Below are 27,214 nucleotides of genomic sequence, written 5' to 3' on the forward strand. Positions count from 1 at the left end.
TTCCATTTCCTCAACCACCTACTACTGGTGTTTTTTTTTTAAAGTGCATATTTCATTAAGGAAACTTGATTTTTTTTAAGTGCATATTTCATAAGACAGGTTATGACATTCCCTGTATACTTTACCCCAGGAAAATCTCTGGCCCTATTTGGTGTATTTCTGTTTAATTTTTTGCCACTGGACTACTTCTCTTAAAGCATTACTAAAATTTATTTTCCATGACAGAGAAACAAAAAGCCTTCTTTCTATTTGGCCTTGTGTTTCAACCCCGCCTTTGTATTTCATAAAAAATATTTTCTTTTCAGAGTGCATAGCAAGGACTTGCAAATGAAAATCTGCAGGTGTTCACTTTCCTTACAGTGTTCCACAAACCTAATGAGGTTTTGCAATGCTGTTCTGAGTGCTGCTAGTAGAGAAAACAGGGTGTAGCACTACTTACTGGTGTTTATTTTTCCATCATGCTATTTCCTAATTCTGGTCCTTAGATACAAAGTGGAATCATGAGGAAGAGAACAAAGAAAACAAAGCATGTCTCTTTACTCCTTTAGAAAGGTGGAAACAAATATAAGTAGACTCCAAGGTAAGGAAGCTAGTCATGAGTTCTAATTTGAGTTCTGGAACTGCCACCTGACAAAATTAAGTTGGACAGCTGCAGTCAATCACTTGTGGGGGCAGGGGGGAGTAGGCAACGCTTCAAGCTTCTAATGTCATTCTTTTTCTGTATTATTTTTCATGCATGTGTAAGTATTACTCCCTGTTTTTTTATCCTGCTGCTACATATATTCCCCCGAAAGTTTTTTTTTTTCCTCCAACTAATACCAGAAAAAACCCAGGGAGAACTTAGGATAATAGTTTAGCAGACCATCAACATTCATTCAGCATGATGTTACCTGTGTATGTAAAATGGCCTTCTAAAGTGTGGTGACTTGTTTGGAAATGGCCAGTAGACCTCAGGCCATCCTAGGCTGTTGTATAGCTCCTGAGCCCTAAGTCCTAGTTTAGATCAATTTTAAAGTACAGCAGCACAGAAATTGTTTAAATGTATCCCTTCCTGTTGTTGTTTAGGAAAAGAATTTCTTCCCCAATTGCCTACAGAAACAGAACCTTCTCATATGCATCCTTGTTCTTCATTTTCAGCCCAAAAATCCTCTCTAGAAGGCCTTGTAAATATCCATCACCACCTCTCCACCTATGATTACCAACTTTTCTTTTCCCATGTTCCTTTTGCTACCATAGCCTCATTCCACACCAGTATGATCTTTCCATAAAACAGAAAAATGGACAAAGACTTAAGAATTCTGAAGAAGGGAAAACAAAAATTCTAATACACAAATTTCCTCTTGACTTTCCCAAGAAAATGCCCCTTCTGACTTTTTCTAAGCTGAATTCAGCTTTCATTCCAGTGCACCCAGGGTTGGAGAATCATATACCATGGCCCCATGTACCAGTTTTGAAACTTCTCATTATCCCCACCCATCACCTTAGGCCTAGAAGCACACATCATCAAACTCATTACCACAGCAATTCTGCATGGCTCTTCATCAGCGTCCTCGAACCTGGCCCTGGTTCACAGTCTTTCTCTTCACTGAGCCTCCCATCCTTGGTTTCATTGACTTCAGCACTGACACTGTTGTGGCCTTTCATTCAACTGCCTTAAAAATCTTGTCATCTATGCTCAGCTGATCTTCTTCTCCACCTTAAATTAACTATAGACCAACTTGGTTACATACGTATTTTGCTTCTTCCTAGACTGGAAATCCTTATCTCTAACTCTGACCCTTCAGGATCGTGGCTGTTCGTTTCTTTACCAATGTACTTTTCATTTATAAAAGTTTTGAAATACATTGTCTTAGTTCCAAGCCCGCTCTGTTATTATTAGATTTAATTTTCTTGCAGTTAGTGTTTATTTCTAAATCTAATAAATGATTTGCTTTTTAATACATTGTTTTATAGTTGTGAATTCATAGAATATAAAGTATCATTTTTCAAACCAATACTAATATCTTCTTATATAACAAATACATTACCTCTAAGAAATTCCACATTTTGCTCAATTCCAACTATAGTCAGAACCCTCAGTTTTCTCTTTAAAATTAGAAAATTATTGATCAATTGACCATATGGTGTAAATAAGAAGTGAAGGAAGAAAAGTCATTTTACATGTCCAAGAATACATCTACTATTCTTCCTTCTGTTCTCACCCTCACCCTTACTGTTATAACAGAGTTGGCAGCTATGGTACTGATAGACCTACCATTTAAATACACAGAATCACAAACTAATAAGTACTATGCACTGATTTCCTTCCTTCCTGGGATTTCTCATTTCACTCATATCAAACCCAGGAAAAGTGGGGGAGCTTCACCTTTATAAAACCAGGGCTTCCACTCTAAGTGGTACAGTAGACTCGATACCATGAATGGTACTCCTTATTAAAACAACTAACACACTGAATAAAATATTTTAAAATACCTTTTTAAACACCACTCGTCCACACAAAAGAAAGGAATCTATAGATATCAAACAAACAAAAACAGGAACCCTCAGAGGTGAGTAAGTACCAAAGCTCACTCTCACCTGAACGTTTCTGCCAAATCCTGGAGACTCTGAGCTTTTGTTCTGACAAGCGCCCAAGATACAGGAGATAAGAGCCTGGACTCACACAGGAGGGAATCTATGACTACAAAGGACTATTCCTTCAAGGATAACAGTGAATGAGAAATAAATTTTATTGCACAGTGGTGAGTAACACATCTTTTCTTCTGCTTGGCATTGAGTAGAAGGGAAAGAAAAAATATATTCCCTGAGATGTAAGCGTAAGCTGGCTTCAGGCAGGTTTGTGACTCAAAATCACACTACCTCTGATTTTAAAAGAAAAAAAATCTCAAGGAGAGAATTCCATTAAAAATTGTCCCATTCGGCTCTGCCTTTATGATCTTAAATCCTACCAAAAAAAATTTTCAAAGAAAATAAGCAACTAAAAACTAAAAAAAGCTAAAGAAAAAAGAAAAAAAAACAGCTCAAAGTCAAAAATACAGAGAAAGCAAGCACCTTCAGTGAAAATCAGGAGAAACAAAGTTTAATCATCAAATGTAGACTATTAAACAACTATACTTGACATGTTTAAAGAAATAAAACAAGCTGGAACATAAGCAGGAAATAAATTACAAAATACTAAGCAGATTTGAAAGAAAAAATAAGAACTTTAAAAAATAAACATATTTAGAAATTCAGTGGATGTATTAAATATCAGATTAAACAAAGGCAAAGAGACTTAATGAACTAGAATGTAACTGAATAACTGATCCCAAATACAGCGTACAGAGACAAGGAGATGCACTATACAGTGAAATACACATCAAGAGACAGAGAACAGGTTGAGAATGTATAATGTATGCCTACTTCAGGTACAAAAGCAGAGAAGAGAAAGAATGGGAAAGAGGTAATAGAGGTAACAACTGAGAATTTTTCAGATAACAGATCTTAAAATCCTAGTGAATCCCAAACATGGTAATTAAAGATACCTACTTAAGCACATTATGGTAAAATGGCAGAACTACATAGAAGTTTCATCTTAAAAGCAGCTAGAAAGAAAAGAGTGATCACCCAAAAAGTTCAACAGTTTAGCTGATTGCTGGCTTTTCACTAGCAAATATGAAGCCAAAAAACAGAAGAGTACCTTCTGTGAGCTGAGAGAAAGTAATTGTCAACCTAGAACACTAAACTCTATGAAACTATCTTTCAAGAATAAGAAAAGAGCACTAATGCAAAATAAAGACATCACTGGCAGATAAAAATTGAGATAATTTATCAACAATTGATCACCATTAAGAGAAAAATTCTAGGCCGAATGAAAATGATCCCAGAGAGAAGGTCAGAGATGTAACAAAAAATGTTAAGCAAAGATACTGAAGATAATAATGGGTAAAGCTAAGCAAAGCTGACTGTATTTTTAAAACGAACAATAATGCTTAATTTGTGGAAGGGGTGTTAAAACTAAAATATTCCACAAAAATAGCATATACTTGGCAGAGAGAGGGAGATTGGACTTAAACTATTACAAGGTCCTAAATTTGTTCAAAAGGAGAGGGGAAAAATGTAGATTAACTTTAGACTCTGTTAAGCAAGCAAATTAAAATACTTAGGGTAACCACTAAAAGAAGACACAAAGGAAAAAAGGAAAGGAAAATAGGAGGGAAGAGCATAATATAATGGCAGAAATAAAGGTAAAGATATTATTCATCACAGTGAATGTAAATGAGCCAAATGCTCCAAATTTTTTCAATTGGATTTTAAAATATCAAGCAAAAGTTGTTTAAAGAGACACGGAATTCAGAAAGTCAATGAATGGGGAAAAAATTTCTAACAAAAAAGCATTATAGCTATGTTAGAAATTTAAAACAAACGGAATTATTAGAGGTAAAACAGGTTACTATATAATGATAAAAGAGTCATTTCAACCCTAATTTGGAAAGATACACACACCCCAATGTTCATAGCATGGTATTATAGCAGCACTATTCACAAAAGCCAAGACATTGGAAGCAACCCAAATGTCCATCCACAGATGAATGACTAAAGATGTAGTATACATACACACAGTGGAATGCTACTCAGCCATAAAAAGAATAAAATAATGCCATTTACAGAAACATGGATGGACCTAGAGACTATCTTGCTAAGTGAAGTAAGTCAGACTCAGAAAGACAAATATCATATAATATCACTTATATGTGGAATCTGAAATATGATACAAATGAATTTATTTACAAAATAGATAGACTCACAGACACGAAAAACAAACCATGATTACCAAAGGGGAAATGGGCTGGGGAGGGATAAAATAGGAGTTTGGGATTAGCAAATACAAACTTCTATATATATCTAAAATAACAAGGTCCTACTGTATAGCACAGGGAACTATATTCAATATCCTGTAATAAACTATAATGGAAAAGAATATGAAAAAGAATATATACATACACACATATATACATAACTGAAACATTTTGCTATACACCAGAAACTACCACATTATAAATCAACTATACTTATATTTTTTAAAAATTTAAGAGTCATTTCACTACAAAGATAAAACAATTCTAAACTTGTATGCATCTAATAACAACTGCAAAATATATAAACAAAAACTTAAATCTACAAGGAGAAACTGGCACATCTACCATAGCATACCTCCCTTAATAATTAATAAATTAAGCAGACAAACTCAGAAAATTGAATAGCATAATCATGAAGTGTGACCTAAAGGATATGTAAAGAACATTTCACATAAAAGGACTCATATTCTTTCAGGCATGGAACATATACAAATATTGACTCCATGCTTAGCCATAAAGTTAGCCTCCAAAAGTAAAAAACAAAGACCATATATTCTGCAAAATGCAATGAATTATTTAGAAACCAGAACAAAAGATAATTTACAAAGTTAACTGATACTCTGTGAGTGATGCCTCTTATCCACATAGAATTGCCTCCTTTGGCATTTATAAAAGAGAATTAATTTCTCTACCATTCTCCAATATATTTACCACAAAAGAGATACATGCTATACAGAGAAAATCATCAAAATGCAAAAATTACTCTACCTTGAATTTATAGTACAGAAATTATCACAGAGCTAAGGGAGATAGAAAGTCCACGTGTGCTTGAAATATATAAAGTTCTATACATTTGGAAACAAATTTTAAACATCCACTTTTAAAAACTCAGCTCAAAGAAGAAATCAAATTAAAATGATGAAATAACCCTAATTATTGTCATGAAAATGCTACTTATCAAGACATTAGGAAGGTAGCAAAAACAGTAAATACTAATTTAATAAAGTTAATTAAATTAAATGTATAGCCCTTTATGCTTATAGTAGCAAAGAAAAATATTCTAAATTAATGAGCTAAACATCCAACTTACAAAGTAGGGGTAAAATCAAAACAAATTCAAAGGAAGTAGAAAGGAGAAAAAATAAATGGTAGAAAATACTGAAATAAGAAACAAAAAAAATTTTACAGGATAAACAAAACCTAAAATGACAACTTCATATGGTTCCACCCAACAGAACTGAACATACATAAAGTATGTTTGAATTGTGGTTGGCTTCCTAAGTTGATATATATGCATGTTAGCGGTATTTTCTTTTTCCGTTGTAAATTCCCTTTGATCAGGAATTCCTATGTCACTGCATGTGTATCTTTCATAGCAACTAGCGATTTGCTCGGAACTTTCAGCTGGTCATTTAGTACTTGTACACATATTACTATAATTGCCATTGCTGGCTTCTGTTGTCATTTCAGGGTGATAATCATTCTCCTCGCCTTTCCTAGTTGAGAAACAACCGAGAAATATTCACAGGCATCAGACGGGAATCAATATCAACTTTAACTGCTGATTAAACTGGAATAGGGAAAACAGATTGGACCTTAGGCCAAGATGGGATACCAACTCCTTCTCCTCTGGAATGAATTTATGCACTCAGTCATTTGATAAATGCAAACTGCTTCCCAGCGGCACAGCTAGTTTCTAACATGGCAGGGAGTAACCTGAGGGCAAGGTGAGGCTAGGATGGGGGCAGCAGATGAAAATAGTTACAAAAGGCTCCATTTTTTACAACCTTTTCTCCATGTCTCCCAGAGCCACTCTTTCATGATGCTTTTCCTTAAGTCTTCATAGCCATCGTGTTAACATAGTACTCTCAAAATCTGTTGGATGGGTGCCAATTTTGGAAGATGTGGTCAAAGGCAGCAACTACTTTCCTTTCCACTCCTGTCATCCAAGGCTTACTACTGTGGGCAGACAGATTTGAATGAGAGGGCTAAAAAAGTCAGGCCACACATGTGCAGTGACCCGTTCAGCTATTTACCAAATAGGTAAGTTACTCTTCCCCTAGTGAAACATGAGTTAAAGAGCTGGGGAGAAAGGTAACAGTGTTCTCCCCAAAACACCTGACAGTTTGTTAAGTCTAAAGCTTATATGATTTGGATGTTCTTCTTTAAGGGAAAGAATATAAAATGACAAGTGTAAAATTAGATAGAAGGTTTGGAAGGTGAAGGGCCTGAAAACTTAAGCATCTTAGCTTAATAAATATATAGCTTTATAAATCCTCCTCTGCTCCAGCCAAGGAAGACATACCTATTTTTATGTGTACATCAGTTATGATGCTATCGGATACAGTAATTCCACTTGCAAGCAAATCAGCCTGAGCTGGCTTAAATAATAAAGAATACTGGCTCACCGTAACGAGGAGTCCAGTTGTTGGACAGGCTCCATGGTTGATTGATCTAGCAGCTTAACTATGTCATAATGATCCAGTTTCTTTCCATCTCTCTGCCGTGCTGTCCACAGTACCTACCCATCTTTAGGCAGCTCCCTTCAAGTTTACAGCATGAATGCCAGCAACAATGGGGACTAATAGTTTACTGTTTCCTCTTAGAAGAGAAAGGACAATTGCTTCAATCATACAGCAAAAGCTCTGAGATTCAAACCATGGCCTACTGGATTCAAGTCTGAGTGACTAAGGCCAAGGCCAAGCACGGAGGCAAGAGGACTAGGGTAACGAATATGAGACCAAACAGGGCCCACCTCCAGAGAAGAGGCCAATGATAAGGGTATGGCGCATCCAGATCTCATTGCTGCTGTGTAATGGAGGAGTGGAACTACTGAGGTTGGTGAAACATCGCAATATTAAACCAGAAGCTAGAGCATGGAATAATGCACTAAATCTATTGATATTTTACAAGATATTTGTTTGATTTGCATTTCCCCCCATCTTCATTTTTCCCTCTCAGGAGACTGAAAGCCCCAAGGCAGGGATCATTTGTTCACTAGTTACCCAGCACCTAGAGTAAGTGCTCAGTGTTTAGTGAGAGAATAAATGAATTCACCACAAACTTAATCAGAAACAGCTGGTCGGAGCATTAAATAAGTCATTATAATGGCTTATGAAAAGTGGAACTATGCAGGAACACGAAGTCAGAACAACAGAAAAAAAAGATTTTGAGATTATTGGATTTGAACTGAATTGACAAATAATTTTCAAGTCAGAGCAATGTGTCTTATTAAAGAAAGTGGAAACAGGACAAAAGAATTTTATATTAAAAAATGGCTCTTCAAACTCTTACATGTCTAGGGTGTCAGGAGTTCAAGAAGACATCAAAATGTTTCACAAACAGGTGAGTGTGAAGTAAAGGATAATTAAAAATAACTATTTTATTTGACATATGGGGGGCAATTAGATTAAATGCGAGCACTAAATTGGCAGTTTTGTAACAGAATAAAGTATCACATACTTTGAGCCAAAGATAATGATTTAACTTATTTTTCTATACAAAAGTAAAACATAAAGGAAATAAACTTTCCTGGTGTGATAAAGCTCCTGGAGGACAAGAATTGCGTAACAATTTTGCATGACTTCTGATTTTCCATTTTTTTTCATCCTTCACTCTCTGTATTCCTTCCTGAAAAGACGGACAAAATTCAAAGCTTTGAAACTCAGGTTACATTTTAGATATACTAAGCCTCTTTTAAAATTAAACAACTCATTGGTAAATATTTCTGGTAAAATGTTTATTTTTTGAACTGAAACGTTATTTCCATACTTCTTGCTTTTTTAGTGCAAATCTTTGAATATTCAGTTCTATTAAATCAAGCCATACCTGTTCTGGGTACTGTGTTATGTGTGATAATTTCATTCCGGGTGGAGTGCTTAGGCTGCAATGATTTTAAATCAAGGCACCACCTCAGGAACTCAGGAATGTGAGGTAATAGATTAGAAAAGGTCCAAGAATTTCAGCTATTCTGATAAACAATTTGATTATAGATGCTGACTCTTGCAAACTAAACAGGTTATCCAGGTCTTATACTTGGTGGCTGCTGTGAAGATAGTATTTGAATCACCCTTCCCCCTGACATAATCATTCATTTGTACATTTAAATACCATTTCTATGAATATGTCAGTGTGCCACAAATCACAGCAAAGGTTCCCATGGCCACATGCTTCCCCGTGGCCTTCTGTACATTTCTAGTGTTGAAGAATCAAGTAGGTTAAGAAAAAAGATGCATGTGTAAGAAAAAAATGCATAATTTGGGGGAAGTATATTTAAATTTTAATTTGTCTGAAAGTAGAATCAACAGTATATAATAGGGCTTTGAAAGTTAAACGCAAAATTATATGAAACTTATGTCTAAGAATATTATGCCAATTGACGTTAAGTTTTCTGCTTAAAGATTCTGATTTTGCCAGACCACCTAAACAGTAATTAATATCCTCTTGTAGGTAAAGAATGTGTTTGGTGACATGTTTAAAGTGGTCTCAGTAGTATTTAAGATGAATGACCTTCAAACGAAATAGATATTTATATTTTTAAAAAAGGAGGCGGGGAATCCTCTTTTTTTCACTTACTTTAAGGTCCAAAATAATTCAATCTATTTAGACATTCCACATTTGTAGAGTGAAGCCCAGGTATTTACTATGACTCCTTATGCCCTACGTAATCCGTCCTACCCCTCTTACCTCTCAGACTTCATCTACTTCTTTACCCCTCTTCCTTCTGCTCCTTCCTTCCTGACTTCCTGGCTGTCGCCAAACATGCCAGATATTCAGTTAATGCCCCAGCTGCTCCCTCTACCTGGAGTACTCTTTCCTAGGCATTTACAAAACTAACTTCCTCAGCTCCTTCAAATCTTTGCTCAAACATCATTTTCTCAATAATGCTTGTCCTGTTCTTCTTATTTTTAACATTGTAACTCTCCCTACCCTTGATCCCCCTTACTCTGCTTTTTCTCTATAATATTTATCACCTTCTAACATTCTTACATAAATTTTGTTACATATGACGTTCACGTCTACTTATCATCTGGAATAAAGAAGCCTCATGAGGGAAGAACATTCTGTCTTGTTCCCAGCTTATCCCCAGTGTCTGGAGAAATGCTTGGCACATTGTAGGTGGACAGTAAATAATTTTTGAATTAACGACCATTTCTATTATCTACTTGCTTACTGCTGAATCAGGAGCCACTTTAAGCATGTGTGTTTCATAAGTCAGCCTTCCTCTTCAGAGGAACGCTGTCAGCTACCAAAAGGACAAACAGAAACTATGTGGGAAAAACCCAAAGATCAAATTTCATTTCCCAATCTCCAACAAAAAGATTGTTCCCTTTTTCTAAAAAAGTAATATACGTGGGTAAAACTGCAATTCCATACCCACAAGAAAAAACGAAATACATGTAGATTTTAGTTATAGTATTCTGAGTTTTACTGAAGCATTCAAAAAAAAAAAAAGCTAGTTGGACGTCAAGAGGCGCAATCAGAAAGTGGAACGCAGAGGGTAGGATTCCGTTCGACTTTTAAGTAACTCATTTTACCAGGACGGCGGCGTCTACAGAAAGTGCAAATGGCAAGCAAATACATTTTTTATGCTATTTTTCAGGTGCAGACTAAGCAGACACTGACTACCTATCCTCCCAGGTTCTCCTGGGCTCTGCCAACCCAAAGCCTTTGCTGGGCTGGGTGAAAGCGCACAGCTCCTGAAGGAAGGTTCTAGGTTCTACCTGGACGTTCCACCTGCTGTCTAACTGCAGGTAAACGAAGCCTGAATTCTGTGACCTGTCAGCTCGGCTGCGTTACCTCACACCCGGGAGAACCCATGAGGGTTTAATTATCGCCCTCCCGGCGCCAGACACCTGTCGCTGACCCCACAGTCACGACGAATCACCTCACTCACTTGGGCCCTGCTCTCCTCAGAGCGCAAAAGTGGGTCGCGGCAGCGTGTTACGCCGCGTTTTGAAACTCTCGTGAGTCGGGTCCGTTTCGTGGGCATTTGGCACCGAGCGGCCGGAGCACAGACCTCGACCTGGGCCGTTTGGGAATGCTTTGCGGTGGCACCGGGCCGGGCAGTAGCGGGACGAAGCCCATACGCCGGGCTTCGGAGATGGGCGCGGCCCGGGGGGAAAAGTTCCTCAGCCGCACCGCCGGGGCGGGGCTGGGGCTCGGGCGCGGGCGCAACCACTGCGGGGGGAGGGGAGGCGCGACCCAGCCACGGTCCTAACGCGAGCGCTGACCTCCATCCTGCGGGTCCGTCCTCCCTCAAGAAGCCTCTGTCTTCCTGCCGGGCCGCCAAAAAGCCTCGTCCTCTCCTTCCTGCCCCACCTCCTGAGCGGCCGTTCCACACAACCGCCCCCCCCCCCCGCCTTGAGTGGTGCGGTCCAGCTCGTGGGTCACGCGACGGCGGGGGCGCGGCCTGCTCCGAGCCCAGGCGGCGCTTCGAGCGGCCACTCGCGTCTCTCGCGGCGGCGTTAGCAGCTGGGAGGATGCTAGGCTGCGGGCGTCTCATCTTCGTCTTTCTGAGCGTGGCCGTCACCTGCGCTGTGGCGCAGCACGCGCCGCCGGTGGGTGAGCTGGAGCCGCGGGCGCGGAGAGGGGCGCGCGGGAGCACGGGGGTTGGGGAGCAGGTGTGGGGCTGGCGGGGCGTGAGGGACGCCTGGTCCAGGCAGAATCTTTACTGGGGTCTGTCTTTCTGGCAGGGGTAGGGGTGCGGAGCGGTCTGGCGAGCCCCTCCCCGGGTTCCGTACAAGCTGGAACGAGGAAACCTTTGAGGGAAATCCTCCTCTGCCGAATAGTGGTTGTGATTTGCACACCCTCAAATTTGAGTAATTGCACCTGTTCTACCAGTGCCAGGCTCGCGCATCCTGAACTACAAGAGGAGAAGTTCCAGTTGACTTGTGTGCATAACTCACTTAAGCGACTAACTGCCCGATGACTTTGGCATCCTCTACCCCGTGACGAGGTGCAGAAGGAGAAGTAGCAGCTAAAGAGCCTGAGATCTTGGGAAAGGGCGAGGCGTCCCCAGTCCGGGCAGTGGGAGTAGCCCAAGCCGGCCCCGATGTAGCTGCGTTGGCCTTTACCCTAGAGACATGTGAACTCCTGCTCTCAGGGCTCTTTACCCCTCAGGGAAGTAGCAGGGACACAGACTTGATAACTGCAAAAGACAGAGAGGGACCAGTTTGACTCCCATTTTAGAGGGCAGGAAGTAGACTTCGACTGAGAAAGTGCCTAGCCAGAGGTCACACTATTTCCTGAACGTGTCTAAACTCAAGTCTCTGGACGCCCAGGCTAGTGCTCTTGCATAATTCTCTTTTCTAAAGGCAATGAAACTGTATTTTTTCTTTGCAAGTAGATCAGATAAATAGGAACTTGGCTACATGTGACCTGAGACTAAATGAAGTTAATCTTGAATAGTTTAGGTAGGATATTGACAGTAGGAGCAAGATGTGCCTTCTCCCCTTTTATTCTTTTATTTCTCTAAGGAGAAATGCTTTAAGAATAAAATCATGATGGGGAGGAGGTAATTAGGTTTATTTATTTACTTATTTTTTAAGTGGAGGTGCTGGGGATTAAACCCAGGACCTTGTGCATGCTAGGCACACACTTCTACCACTGAGCTGTCCCCTCCCCTGGCCCATTCAAAATTGATATAACGTAAAGCAAATAAAAGCAGAATACAAAATAATATTCGCAGTGATTTCAGTAACAGAAAAATACACAGTATATACATGTGGACAAGGATTGGAAGGATATAAGGAAAAATAAAATTTGTTTGCTTTAGTGTGGGTAGGGAATTAATTTGCTTTAAAATGGCTGGGATTATGGGACTTTTTAAAGAATTTTATACTTTAATACTGTCAGTGCTCTTCAGCCAAAGACCCCAGGAAACACACCTGTAGTTGAAGAAACTGAGTTTATTACTCTTTGTGGTGAAGGAGAATGCGTGTTATAGGCACATGTGGGATCTCTTAGTAAAAGGGCATTAGGAAAAACCTGTTCTATAATTTGGACTTTGGTTGTGTGATTCAGGGGGTGAGTTTTTTGGAATCGGGGTTTACCCTAGATTGGATACTTGTAGAAAGTTAGACCACAGTGTGATTAGATAAAGAAGAAACAGTCATTTGGCAAAAGAAAGGGGAGTTTGGTATTTTGTGGGTTGCACAGTACCCTTGTTTTTTAATCTGGCTTAGAAACATGAAGTGGCCTTGCTTTGCCTCATTTGATCATGTCTCAGATTAACCTTAATATTTGCTTTTTTTCCACCTTTCTCAACGCTTTATTTTTTCAAGGAAGGGTATTTTAAAAGGTATTTTTAGAACAAGAAGAATCAACAGCCCATCTATGAATTTAATAGTTCTTATCTATAACAGTGGTTGTCAAAATCTAGTCTGGCCTCGTATTAGTTTGGGAAGCTGCTTTCACAAGTCTTTTATGAAATGAGAAAAATGAGGGCATAAAACTAAAATTATTAATTCAAAATGTTAGCTTTTATTCTGATTTTCATGGTCTTCCATTTTTTTGTTAAAATGTCCTTTCTTTTATGTATATGGGGTTTTGTTTTGTTTTAACATCTCTATTTGGGAGAATGAAAATTGAGACTCCCCTGTGCTGGGCCCCTGCTAATTTTTTAACTGATCTGGAAAATTCTGGAAGCCACTGACTAAAAGAATTTTTAGAACTTCACAGAAGCTCTGTGAACTCATCCTTTGATGAGAAGAAGCAGTTTTTCATTTTGAATCATTCTATGAAAAACAGTTTGTAGCCACATACTTACAAAAGATATTTCAAAACTATTTTTGATATATATAAATAATGAAGACTGGCTTTAAATTACAAACAGAAATCATTGGATTTGGAATGTCTGGATTTTGTTTTGTTCTGTTTTGTTTTTGAGGCTTTTCAGAATATGGCATATTTTAAGATCTTGAGTCATTCTTTATTATTGATTCTTATTGGTTCTGTTAAGGGATGGTGGTAACAGGCTATGCCACATCTAGGTATTTATCCAAAGAAAACAAAAACATTAATTCAAAAGATATCTGCACCCCCACGTTCACTGCCGCATTATTTACAATAGCCAAGATATGGAAACAACCTCAGTACCTATGAATGGATGAATGGTTAAAGAAGATGGGACATACACACACACACATACAGGTTTTTATATGTATATGATACATATATATGAATACTACTCAGCCATGAAAAAGATGAAATCTTGCCATATGTGACATGTATGGATCTTGAAGGTATTATGTTAAGTGAAATAAATCAGAGAAAGACAAATACCATGTGGTTTACTCAAACGTGGAATATAAAAAACAAACAAAATGAATGGACAAACCAAACAAAAACAAGTACATAGATACAGAGAACAGAGTAGTGGTTACCAGAGGGGAAGGGGCAGGGGGAAGGGTGAAATGGGTAAAGGGAATTAACAGTATGGTGACAGATGGAAACTAAATTTTTATGCTGAGCATACTGTAATGTATACAGAAGTAGACGTATAATGGTTTACACTTGAAACTTACATAATGTTATAAACCTGTATTATCTCAATAAAAAATAAACTTGAAAAATGTTCAAAAAGAAAAAGATGCTGGTGACAGGAATGGTGTAGGCAAAGTCCGGGGAGGGAGACAGAGACGGCATCATTCTGGACTCTGTGGACTTTGTTAAGGATTTTGGAAATTATCCTAAACACAACGGGAGGCCATTGAATACTTTTAAACAAGATATAAATTTTTCACTTTCAAAAGATCAATTTGGATTGGAAGGGAACAAAGGTGGATACGAGGACTCTAGAGGAGAAAAGAGGGTGACTTCTAGAGGGGTGGTGCCCATGGAGAAGGAAGGAAGTGGATGGTTTCAGAGAAAATTCAGGGTTAGAATAAGCAGAAGGAAAGATTGGATAAGGGACATCCTTTCTAAAGTGCTCGGCTGGGTGAATGGTGGCATCACTTATCAGGGAACATGGGGAGGGAAGAATGAAGGTGATTTTCATTCTGGTTATGTCGAATCTCAGGTGGCACTGAGATATCCAGCAGGCCTTTGGGACTGGAGCTCAGTAGAGGATATTGGGAGTCATAGGCATATTATTTACAGCCCACCAGAGCAGGTGAAGATTGAGTGGATAAAGAATACAGAAAGAGAAGAAAAGAAGAGGTATAGACAAAGGCTCAGGGACCCACACATGTATGTGTCAGATAGAGAAGAACCGGCAAAGTTAAATCAGTCAGAATGGGGGAGTGAGTTTTAAGGAAGTTTCAAAGAGAGAGTAAGACAAGTCAACTCTGTTGAATGCCATTGAGATGTCAGGTGTCCATTGTGCTTGGCATATGGAGGTCATTGGTTGCCTTAGCCAGAGCACTGTTGGGAGCAGAAAATAGATTGTAGTAGTCTGTGAAGTGATCAGAAGAAAAGGAATCAGAGGGGGAGAGAGCAATAAATCTGAGCAGATTCCTAAAATGTGTGAAAATTAAGCATAGTGGCTCAGTCATGAATTGCTGAATCAAACTGACTTTTATGCATCAGCTTCTCAAGTGAGTAATAACATTGTTGACATGAGCTGCTGAATCAGCTTTTAGCAGTGATTTCCACGAAGTTTTCAAAAATCTCATCAACACCATCTGGCCTGCCCAGCTTTATTGTACTGCCTTTGCTTTCCTCGGTACTCCAAAGGAAAGAACACACAGGGACCATCTGCTCACTTAGCCCACAAATACTGCATGCTGACTCTGTGCCTGACTCTGTTCCAGATGCCAGGAATGGGTCAGTGAACAAGACAGAAAGTTCTCTGCCCTGATGGAGAGTTTATTCACGATCTTTTTACCTAAATATCCCTCGTTTAATAGGATGCCATTGCATCAAAGATTAGAAAATAAGTGAAAAACTTTGCATGCTCTTTTGGATTTGTTGTATATGCCTTTTCTCAATCAATAGATGTGTGCCTGCTCTATTGTACGTAGAGAACAGTTTAAGAAACAAATTTTGTTTAGAAAATAGCTGTTGGTGAATTGAATTAAAATTGTCTTGCTGGAATTGTTCAGCTTTTCTGATGATGTGAACACTGGTGTGAGCTACATATTTCTTTAAATTACCTTTCACTGACTTTTTCTGATTGTGTGAATAAGACAAACACGAGGGCTTTCTGAACTCTTGTACAGTCTTAGAAGCATACGTTTCATTAGGTTCTCATTAATTCTGCAGGACTCAAGTATTTTAAGGAGCTGGACGAATTATGTCATTTCTCTTAAGCATGGAGCATTTGGGTCACTAATAGAATTTTCACTTTATATGTTACTTTCCTAAATGTAATTGTGTCCAGTATCTCTGTGGTTAATTTTTCTTTGTGAGTGGGGAGGACATAAAGACTGATTACTTTCAAAGAAGTTCAAGTTCCTATCAAATAATCAGAATAATTAGAGAATTCACCGACACAGGGAATACTTCCAAAACATTTTACAGAGATTTTCACCACTTTCTCTGGCCTTAGGAAGCACATATGAGAGAGGGATTGAGATGTTAAGTTGGTTGTACTTTTTCACCCTTGGACAAAGTAAAACAGTACACCAAGCAGAGAACATGATATCGTCCCCTGTCATCTATTTACAATCCTTACCTATCATCTATTTAAGTTTTGACATGTCTTGATATGGTTGTCTAATGTTAAAACCATGTACAGTTGAATTTGAAGATAGTAAGAATCTTTAAATAACAAATGAGCTCACTGTAATTGCATTTCAAGTCTATACATAGATTTTTGAAGCTATCTTTCCTTGTAGAGTCTTCCTTGAAAGTGACTCTCCACTCTACCCCAGATCTAAACTTTTTGTTTAAAATAACTGTTGTTAGAGGGTATTATGCTTAGTGAAATAAGTCAGAGATAAATACTGTATGTTATCACTTAGATGCGGAACCTGAAAAATGAAATGAATGAATATAGCAAAACAGAAACAGACTCACAGAGAACAAACTAGTGGTTACCAGTGGGGAGAGGGAAGGGGGGATAGGGGCAAGTTAGGGGTAGAAGATAAAAGGGATGCAGACTACTATGTATAAAATAAATAAGCTGGAAGGATATATTGTAAAGCCCAGGGAATATAGCTAATATTTTATAGTAACTTTAAATGGAGTATAATTTATAAAAATTTGAGTCACTCTGCTGTACACCTGAAAGTAATACTGTAAATCAACTCTACCTCATTAAGAAAATTAATGAAAAATAATTTTAAAACATGTAAAAGTAAAATGACTTTAGTGTCAGTATCTTACGGACACCTGAAATACCCTTGTGTTAGTTTCTGGTGTGCAGCACAGTGATTCAGTTATACTCATGTATCTTCTTTTTCATTATAGTTATTACAAGCTATTGAATATAGTTTCTTTGCGCTATACAGTAGGGCTTTGTTGTTTATATAGTCTGTGTGTAGTAGTTTGTATCTGCTAATCCCAAACTCCTGATTTTTCCTTTCTCCCCCTTTCCCCTTTGGTAACCATAATTTGTTTTCTATGTCTGTGAGTCTGTTTCTGTTTTGTAAGTAAACTCATTTGTGTTCTTCTTGGAGTCCACATATAAGTGATATCGTATGATACTTGTCTTTCTCTGACTTCACTTAGTATGAGAAATTCTATGTTCATCCATGTTGCTGCAAATGGGATTATTTCATTCTTTTTATGGCTGAGTAGTAGTCCATTGTATAAATATACCACAACTTCTTTATCCAGGCATCTCTCAATGGTCATTTCGGTTGCTTCCATGTCTTGACTATTGTATATAGTGCTGCTATGAACATTGGGGTGCATGTATCTTTTTGAATTGGAGTTTTCTTTGGATATATACCCAGGAGTGGAATTGCTAAATCATATGGTAAGTCTGTTTTTAGTTTTTTTAAGGAATTTCCATGCCATTCCCTGTAGTGACTGCACCAAATTACATTCCCACCAACAGTGTAGGATTCCCCTTTCTTCACACCCTCTCCAGCATTTATTGTTTGTGTACTTTTTAATGATGGCCATTGTGACCTGTGTGAGGTAATACCTCATTATAATTTTGATTTGCATTTCTCTGACAACAATTTTGAGCATTTTTTCATGTGTCTGTTGGCCATCTGTATGTCATCTTGGAGAAATGTCTGGTTAGGTCTTCTGCCCATTTTTTGATTGGGTTGTTTGGGGTTATTTTTTTTGTTACTAAGTTATATGAGTGGTTTTATATTCTGAAAATTAAGCCCTTGTCAGTCACATCATTTGCAAATATTTTCTCCCAGTCTGTAGGTTATCTTTTCATTTTGTTATGGTTTCCTTCGCTGAGCAAAACCTTCAAGTTTAATTCGGTCCCATTTGTTTATTTTTGCTTTTATATTTGCCTTGGTAGACTGACCTAGGAAAACATTGCTACAGTTTATGTCAGAGAATGTTTTGCCTATGTTCTCTTCTAGGAGATTTATAGTGTCTTGTCTTATGTTTATATCTTTAACCCATTTTGAATTTATTTCTATGTGTGGTATGAGGTAATGGTCTAACTTTATTGATATACATGCACTGTCCCACTTTCCCAACACCATTTGCCGAAGAGACTATCTTTTCTCCATTGTATATTTTTGCCTTCTTTGTTAAAGATTAACTGACCATAGGTGTGTAGGTTTATTTCTGAGCTCTCTATTCTGGTCCATTGATCCATATGTCTGTTTTTGTGCCAACACCATGCTATTTTAATTACTGTAGCTCTGTAGTATGGTCTGAAGTCTGGGAGGGTTATGTCTCTAGCTTCATTCTTTTTCTTCAGTATTGCTTTGGCAATTCTGGATCTTTTGTGATTCCATATAAATTTTAGGATTATTTGTTCTATTTTTGTGAAAAATGTCCTGGATAATTGGATAGGGATCACATTAAATCTTTAGATTACTTTGGGTTATATGGCCATTTTAACAATATTAATTCTTCCAAACCAAGAGTGTGTGATATCTTTCTGTTATCTTTAAATCATCTTTAATTTCCTTCATCAGTGTTTCATAGTTCTCAGCATATGTGTCTTTCATCTCCTTTGTCAGGTTTATTCCTAAGTATTTTGTTTTATTTTTGATGTGATTTTAAAAGATACTGAGGTTTTTTTGTTTGTTTGACTTTCCTTTTCTGGACTGGGGCTCTAATCAGCTGTGTAACCTTCTGGTCACTAGTGGAGTTGGACCTTGCATCTAGAACATGACCCTAAAGTTCCTGAAAATTGGAAATTCAGTAAAAGTACATAAATAGGATTTTTGTGAATCAGATCACATTTTAAACTCACAAAAAGTTCTGATATTTAGAAAAATCTGACAGTGAATACGTTAGAATGAATTAAGAGTTCCATTTCTAAAGTTAATAATTGCCTTTCCTATTAAATGATATGTTTGGAAAATTCATAGTTGTAAATTAAGACTTTCTTAAGTAGAGTGCTACTTTTTGGTGTCCATTTCCAACTTCACTGAGCAAGGACTAGTGAATTTAGAGTACCCTGTCCTGTGCTGCAGTCATATGTTGTTATTTTAAAATAGCTTTAGCAATGAAAGTTTAAAACATTTAACATTATGTCTGAGGATCACTTTCTGAAAATCCGTCACATAATGTCAATGAAATCATGTAGTTTTTAAATTTGATATTTAAAAATGTGTGTCTGAGTGGACATACTAAAAGAAAATCAAATAATATAGACAGACTTATGATGAAGAGCTCATCTCTTCTACTGCATTCCCTTTTCTCAGGAAGCAGACACTTTTAACCCTTTATGCTCGGGCCAGAACCCACCTCTACTGTCCTCCTGGTTGCTTGCAGCTCAGTCTATTTTGATTAATTGGTGTTGATGCCAAGTTGGGTGCTAAAGTTTTGAATATTACCTCTGGTTATCTTTATGAGTACTACTGTTGGTAATACGTTTATGCTGAATTTGTCTGAATCCTCTGTAGGCATTGTCTGCTCTCAGACATATCCATCTCGATGATGGATAAAAATTTAGCTTACTTCAACAATCTTCCTTACACCCTCCTTTTTACTTTTTTAACAGCTTTATTGAGATACAATTCATACCATACAATTCACCCACTGAAAGTACACAACTTAATGGCTTCAGCGTATTACAGAGAGTTGTACAACTAACACTACGGTCAATTTTAGAACGTTTTCAGCCCCCCCCCCACCAAGAAGCCCCTTGTCCCTTAGCCATTACCCTGAAACCTACCCTTCATTCTTAGGCAACCAGTAATTTATTTTCTGTCTCCATAGTTTTGCCTATTCTGGACATTTTATCTAAAGGGCATCATATAATACAGGGTCCTTTGTGGCTTCCTTCTTTCACATAGCATGTTTTCAAAGGTTTATCCACATTGTAGCATGTATCAATACTTCATTCCTTTTTATGACTGAATAATATTCCGCTTATGGATCTACCACATTTTGTTCATTCATCAGTCAGTGGACATTCGGGCTGTTTCCACTCTTAGTTATTGTGAGTAATGCTGCTATGAACTTTTGTGTACAGTTTTTTTTTTTTTGTGGACACATGTTTTCATACCTCTTAGGTATATACCTAGGAGAGGAATTGCTGGGTTACATGAAAACTCTTTGTAAGAGTTTGAGGAACTGTCAGACTGTTTCCAGAGAATATAAAATAGGGCAGATTTTATATTCCCACTGGCAATGTATGAGAGTTCCAATTTCTCCATGTCAACTATTTTATTTTATTTTTTAAACATTTTTTATTGATTTATAATCATTTTACAATGTTGTGTCAAATTCCAGTGTTCAGCACAATTTTTCAGCCATACATGGACATATACACACTCATGGTCACATTTTTTTCTCTGTGAGCTACCATAACGTTTTTTGTATATTTCCCTGTGCTATACAGTATAATCTTGTTTATCTATTCTACAATTTTGAAATCCCAGTCTATCCCTTCCCACCCTCCACCCCCCTGGCAACCAAAAGTCTGTATTCTCTGTCTGTGAGTCTATTTCTGTCCTGTATTTACGCTTTGTTTTTGTTTGTTTGTTTTTTAGATTCCACATATGAGCGATCTCATATGGTATTTTTCTTTCTCTTTCTGGCTTTCTTCACTTAGAATGACATTATCCAGGAGCATCCATGTTGCTGCAAATGGCGTTATGTTGTCGGTTTTTATGGCTGAATAGTATTCCATTGTATAAATATACCACATCTTCTTTATCCAGTCACCTGTTGATGGACATTTAGGCTGTTTCCATGTTTTGGCTATTGTAAATAGTGCTGCTATGAACACTGGGGTGCAGGTGCATACACTGTATTCTTTTAGCATAACTCTAGGTAATCATCGCATAACACAATGCTTTGCCATGTGATTCAGTAACAAGATAATCCCTACTCTGCTTGGCAGTGGTAAAGTTTTACTGCAACTTTTGAACTCAGGGCTGAGACTAAAATTTCTCTCAACAAAGAGATCCACCCTCAGTTACTATTATAGAACACTGAATGACTTTGGAAATTAGCTCTTGCTAATTTGATACTGGATTATCAAATTGATACTAATTAATATCTAATATTTTATATTCTAATAACTTAGAAATAGAATTTAAATTCTAATGATTAAATTAGCTTTTGATAATTTAGGTTTACACTTGATAAAGCTGTTTTCTAATGAATTCAATGTAAAATTACAAGGCAAAAAAATACTTACATGAGAAACATACTGTAGTATTTTGATAATTAATGTTTGAATCTCAGGTAGTGTCACACTACCTTGTACACTTTCCATATGAACTAAAGTTAAAACAGCATGTGAGATTTCCATTCCCACAAAAATTTGCTGCAGGTGTATTTTCTGAATTAAAACTGCAGGTCTAGTAGTTTTCTTCCCTACTTATCTTCCTGTTATTGTGGATTTATACTTCTTGAAAAAGTTTTTTTTTTAACTTTTACTATATATTATTATATTTACTATATATAGCAGAAAGGAGATAAATGTGCCAGGCATCTTGAACTAGTAATAAAAGAATGATAAATCAGTGTGGGCTTTTTTGATTATTTTGTGTTAAGAGCTAATTCTGTTTTGCTGCTAAACTTGAACAACACTCCCTTAAACAGTCTGATTGATTGAGCCTCAGTTCTGTGGGCTGTCCTTGCCTCAAGGAACACAGAGTCTGGTCGTGAAGAGAGAGACAAGCAGATAATTACCGTGCAGCGTCCTAAGCATAGCAGTGGACATATATATAGATACTGTGGGAGTATAGAGGAGAGGGTGGCTAGTTTCCTGTGGGAAGTAAAGACTTCACAAAAAAGGCAGTATTTAAACTGGATCCTAGAAGTTGCAGCCAAAGGTTCACGAGGTGGAGAAAGGCATTCTAGGCAGAGGGAACAGGAGACACATGCACAGACATGAAAGAATGAGAGATCATCGGATGTAGTTGTGTGTGGCTGCACATAATAGGGGAGTGGCAGGAGAGGAGGCGGTGGTGGTGATTGGGAGCCAGATTATGGAGGGCCCTGCACAGCGTGCCCTGAAAATCTGGTTTAGGATGCAAATCTCTTACAAAAGAATTGGCTCCTAAGTTCAAGTAATATCACATCCTATCAAGTTATTTCCTTTCAGTGGTAAATCAACCTAGCTGTCATAAACATTTTCCATCTACTTTTTTGCATTTCCTCTTTACTCGGTGTATTTGCATTAGTAAAGCCAAATTACAGTACCTGGCAAATAGTGCAAATTGAATTGAGACTGAAAATGCACTGAAGTTTGAGATGTTACAAGTCTTCATGGGAGGAAAAGACTTTTAAGAGACATTGAAATGGGCTAAAAGGGCGAATTGTACTTAATTTTTGTCTCCACAAACTTTAGCTGTTTCTGCAGATTGCCTGTTTGATTTGTTGTTTTCTGAAACTTTTCATTGTCTTTGTTATTTAGTGGACAGAAGACTGCAGAAAATCAACCTATCCTCCTTCTGGACCGACGTGAGTAAATACCTGATGGTAGAACTCCCTCTGAGCTTGTGGAGGTTTCCCCCCATGCAATGATCTCATAAAAGTGACAACAGTGAATAAAAACTGAAGTCCCGTCTTCTGAGACAAATTTGTTTCCTCAGGTCTGTGTATTATGCACTTGACCAAGACCCTGGACAAATATGAAAATACCCTGTGATGAAAATGTCCTATCATTTTCTGGCCGATCAAAATCATAGGGAAAACAAAAGGTTTTCCATTCTCCACTCAGTTCTTCTGTCTGCCGCTAAGCATTTTATTCTCCCTGACAAATGCGTCATCCCACAGCTGTTCTGTGATTTTCTGTGGTGCCTGAGTGTATATGTTCCCCATCATACTGGAACAAAAAAAGTGCAGAATTTCATGTGAAACATTAAAAAAAAAAAAAAACCCTGGCATGGTAATCAAAACTAGTGGGGACAAAACAGGATTGGAAAACATAAGGGAAGGGCCAGTATCGTGTTTTAGTGTGTTACACATTAATATTTTTAGTCTAGGGTTTTGGCCTTTTCAGATCCTATGTTGCTAAATAGGCCTGTGGGGTAGACATAAGAGTAGCCCAGAGGGTACAGATGTGGAAAAGAAGGAGGAGAAGTCAGGAAGGGTAATCTTCTTTGTCCTGTTCTGCCCTCTCACTGAAAGTAGCCTGGAGCAGGTAAGGGAAGCCAAAGTACGTAAGACTCTAACCAGTAATATGAAGGTAACATTGCAGTTTTTGTAACACTCCAAGCCTGTGGTATTATATGCAGTTGTCTGAATTCTGTTTCTAAATAGGCTCTGTATTCCAGTGAGACTATAATAAACTAAATTCTTTTGATGTACTCATCTTTATGTAGAAAGAAGCAAATATTTGACAGGAAGTAATTTAGAAGCTATCAGTTTCTGTGTTATTCTAAAGCCAGTGCACACTGCAGCCCTCTCCAGTGGCTTGCTTTCCTGGCACCATGTTGGTCTTCATTGCCTTATAGATTGCAAGCATCTCATGGCTGGTCTTTCTGCCCCAATTCATTGAACATTTACTGAGTACCTTCCACGTTTAAGGCTTTTTTTTCCTACTCCTTTTTATGTGTACCTTACGTATCTATGAATTGATTGCTCTTTAAACTGTCCCTGCCTGAGCATTTAACTGATTCCAAGTTGCTGTGTGTCTGTGAGCATGTGTGTACACACACACACACACACACAAATAAAAACATTTTTCCTGTATTTATACGTCTATATAATGTAAATATTTTTGCCCTGGTGTTTCTGGTGAATTTCTTCCTACCTTGCCAGCTTGTTCCCTGCACAAAAGTCCTCAGCCCCACTTATCCTCTCTAAACTTAAACTACAAATGGATCTTGGGATCTGGGAGAGAAGTGTGGTGTTCATATACCTTTCAGTGACAACGCTTCCTCCTGTACATACAAGGCCATCCTTTTCAGTCAGGTGCATAGATTCTGGAGATATGCATGGGCAGCTGTGAGAGAGGAGGGAAACACTGTTTATCCAGCTTGACCAGTCAGATCAACCCTGGAGATGGAGGGACTGACAGCCGGAGCACCCCTGTGTTCATCTGAGTCCCATTAGCATTTCTTTTCTGCTGCTCACTGGTGCTTATCATCCAGTCTTATTTGTGTATGTGAGTGTTGTGTTACTTGGACTGGTTTCCAAGCTACCTGGGGAGCCAAGTGGGTTCAGTCAGTGACTAATACTGATTATGGTGACTTGGGCACAGGAACTGCTAAATCTCAAAAGTAATTTCATGAAGTTTGTTGTTTGTAGTCAAGAAGGAAAATATCCTGTGTTAGTCGCTATTGATTGAATGCCAGTGCTGCTAAGTATTTTTTGCATATTTCACACAATCCTTACTGCCCTCATAAAGTACACATTCTTTATTTCTCTAGGAAATTGAGGTGCAGATGTTGAATACTGAAATATTTTAGAAAAATGTTGAATGAGAAGTGAAATGTGGGATTATGGTTAGCCATAATCATAGTAAGCTTTAGCTATTATAATAATTTTGTTTGTGAGATTAGTAACAGTTCTGTCAGAGAATTCTGAAGAGTGGAGGTTTTACTGTAGAGAGATTTCTGGGGTCTTCCCACCCCCACTTAATTATAAACCTCTGCTGTAATGCATTCGTCTCCTCTTCTTTTCTTCTTTGGAATCCTTGACTGGAAAAGAATCAGGAGTTTAAGGCAGATCTGAGGGACTGGTTTGGGTTTTGTTGGATATTATGAGGAGAGAAGCAGCTGATCGGATTTCACAGGTAGAACATCTGTATCTTATGACAACGCCACCAATGTGCATGGCTCCAGTGGGCCACTAATTTACTATTGCTCCTAGACACTGAGATCCAAATGCACGCTGGTAGGGAGGGGAAGAGGTTAGGAGCACCTTCCCATTGCAGGAGGAACAATAATTATTTTCTTGAATTGTGGGACAGAATTTTGCATGTGAAATTATGATTAGTTGGAAGCTGAATTCACTTGTTTTTATGTAAAGACTTTTTTCTGGGATTTAAGTATTACAGTATTTAATACAGATATCAGCTACTAAGGAAACGGGGGTTTCAAAGTGCTTTGAAAAAAAATTCATTCATTGTGATTTGGTTTAAAGTATGTTCCCAAAATTGTGTGTGCTTTTCCTTTTCCTTTCCTGCTGATAAATAGTTTCATGAAACCTTATACATATACCCAGACCCCAAGCTCAGAGGGACTATATAGAGAAACAAATATTTATTTATGGCAATAGAAGTATAAATAGAATCCTAATTCTTCACTTACAGGAACTAACCCACCCTGGCTTAACCCATCCCCACTATGAACAGTTTGGATAACAGTTATTAAAGCGTCTGGCAACACCGTAGCACACACTCTGGAGCAGTGCAGTAAGGGAGCAAATGCTGCCTACTTTTTGACAGTTTTAAGCTGGTAAGTCACTGAATGGCACACCCTTAGAAGCTATTTCAGTTCAGAAACAAGTACCAGAGAATAATATTTCTGTAGTGACAGAGAAGAGTTACAGAGTTCATCTGCCAGAAATATTGCCCAGTCCATGATAAAGGAGGGGGCGTTGCTCTATCCTCTTAGAAACTGCTGTAGGTAAATGGAAGAGTAGGACGTCTGGGAATGGGTACGACCGAACAGTGCATGCCCCCCATTGGCTGGGCCACTTTCTTGTACTCAGTCACCTTCAAAATGCCCTGCTGCCGTGCTGGTGCAGGCTGGCCTATCACCTATCTCCACTTTGCTTGTTTTGCTTGCCAGTAAATGTCTCCTGGAGACCACAGCACATGAGTGGTGACATTCCTCTACCTTTCTGTAGAAGCATAGGCTCCCACAGACACCACCCTCGTTCCTGTTTGCAAGCTGTGCCTCACCATCCGGTGCTCTCCTTCCTTGAGAATGTCCCCCCAACGCCGCCACACATGCACACTTCTCGAGGAGGCCCGGGAACAGCTCGTGTGGGTGCTCTGAGTGCACCTGTCACATGTATTCTGTGCACAGGATTCAGGCACAGGTGACCAGGAGCTTGGGTGAGCTGCCTCCCTCTGGGGGGTTCTGGTGGAGCTGGGGTTGCCTGCTGACCGCTGCATGAGGTGTCTGTTAGGTGACAACAGGACCCCCATCTGTTGGGGACAGAAAGCCTTCTCCTCTTGGTCTTAGCTTTGTCACCCTGGGGGAGCTCCTCAAGGGAAACTCTTGGCAGTCATATGCTTTGACTCTGATTTCTGTTTAATAACCTGCTTTATGGTTTCAGGTTAGGTGCAGAGTAGGAGGTGCAGAAACTCATGCTCATCTTCTGCCGTGAGGTGAAGGCACCAGTCGGGGGAGCCTTCCTGTTTGTGGGCCCCAGACTCGGGAAGGGTGCCCTGTGCTTGACCATCTGTGGATGCACGGTGGGGCTTTGGGAGTTCTGTCACCCCTGTGATGCTGGAAGTAAATTTTTCTCCACACTGGGTTCTCCTGGAGAGTGGATGGGCTGTGCGTGGTGTAGGGTGTCATCACCTCTCTAAAGCAGCTGGTGACCCAGCAGCACGTTCAGGGCCACTGCTCAGAACTTTGTGTGGGGCTCTGGGGACACTGGTGCCATCCCTTCCTCCTGCCTCCTGCCTCCTGCCCTGTTTGCACAGGAAGTGCCTTCTTTCTGCCTGTGCAGGGACGGCTGTCAGGCCATCAGTGCTGGAAAGCAAAGGCCACGTTCAAGGCTGGGTTTGTGCGTGTCTACATTGAAATTAGTCAAAAGAAAGTAAACTGAAAATTCAGTTCCTCAGCCACGTTCCAAGGACTTGATCACCACAGGTGGCCGGCAGCTACCTCGGTGGACAGCAGAGAACATTTCCACCAGCCACGAGACTCCATTTATTTTTCACTAAGTGACAAAGATGTGCCTTGTTTTCAGCACTGATT

The 27,214-nt window shown here is 38.8% G+C and overlaps 1 protein-coding gene across 1 annotated transcript in view; it reads left to right on the forward strand.

The window, feature by feature from the left end:
• Positions 1 to 10,878: 10,878 nt before the first annotated feature.
• Positions 10,879 to 27,214, forward strand: part of LOC140689396 (uncharacterized) — a 198,027-nt gene continuing 181,691 nt past the window's right edge. Inside the window, exons 1-3 of the mRNA XM_072950111.1 lie at positions 10,879 to 11,020; positions 11,207 to 11,398; positions 22,747 to 22,793. Coding sequence (XP_072806212.1) covers positions 10,879 to 11,020; positions 11,207 to 11,398; positions 22,747 to 22,793 — 381 coding nt within the window. The remainder of the gene's footprint in view (positions 11,021 to 11,206; positions 11,399 to 22,746; positions 22,794 to 27,214) is intronic.

Source organism: Vicugna pacos, chromosome 26 (genome assembly GCF_048564905.1).
Source record: "Vicugna pacos chromosome 26, VicPac4, whole genome shotgun sequence".
Taxonomy (NCBI): Eukaryota; Metazoa; Chordata; class Mammalia; order Artiodactyla; family Camelidae; genus Vicugna; species Vicugna pacos.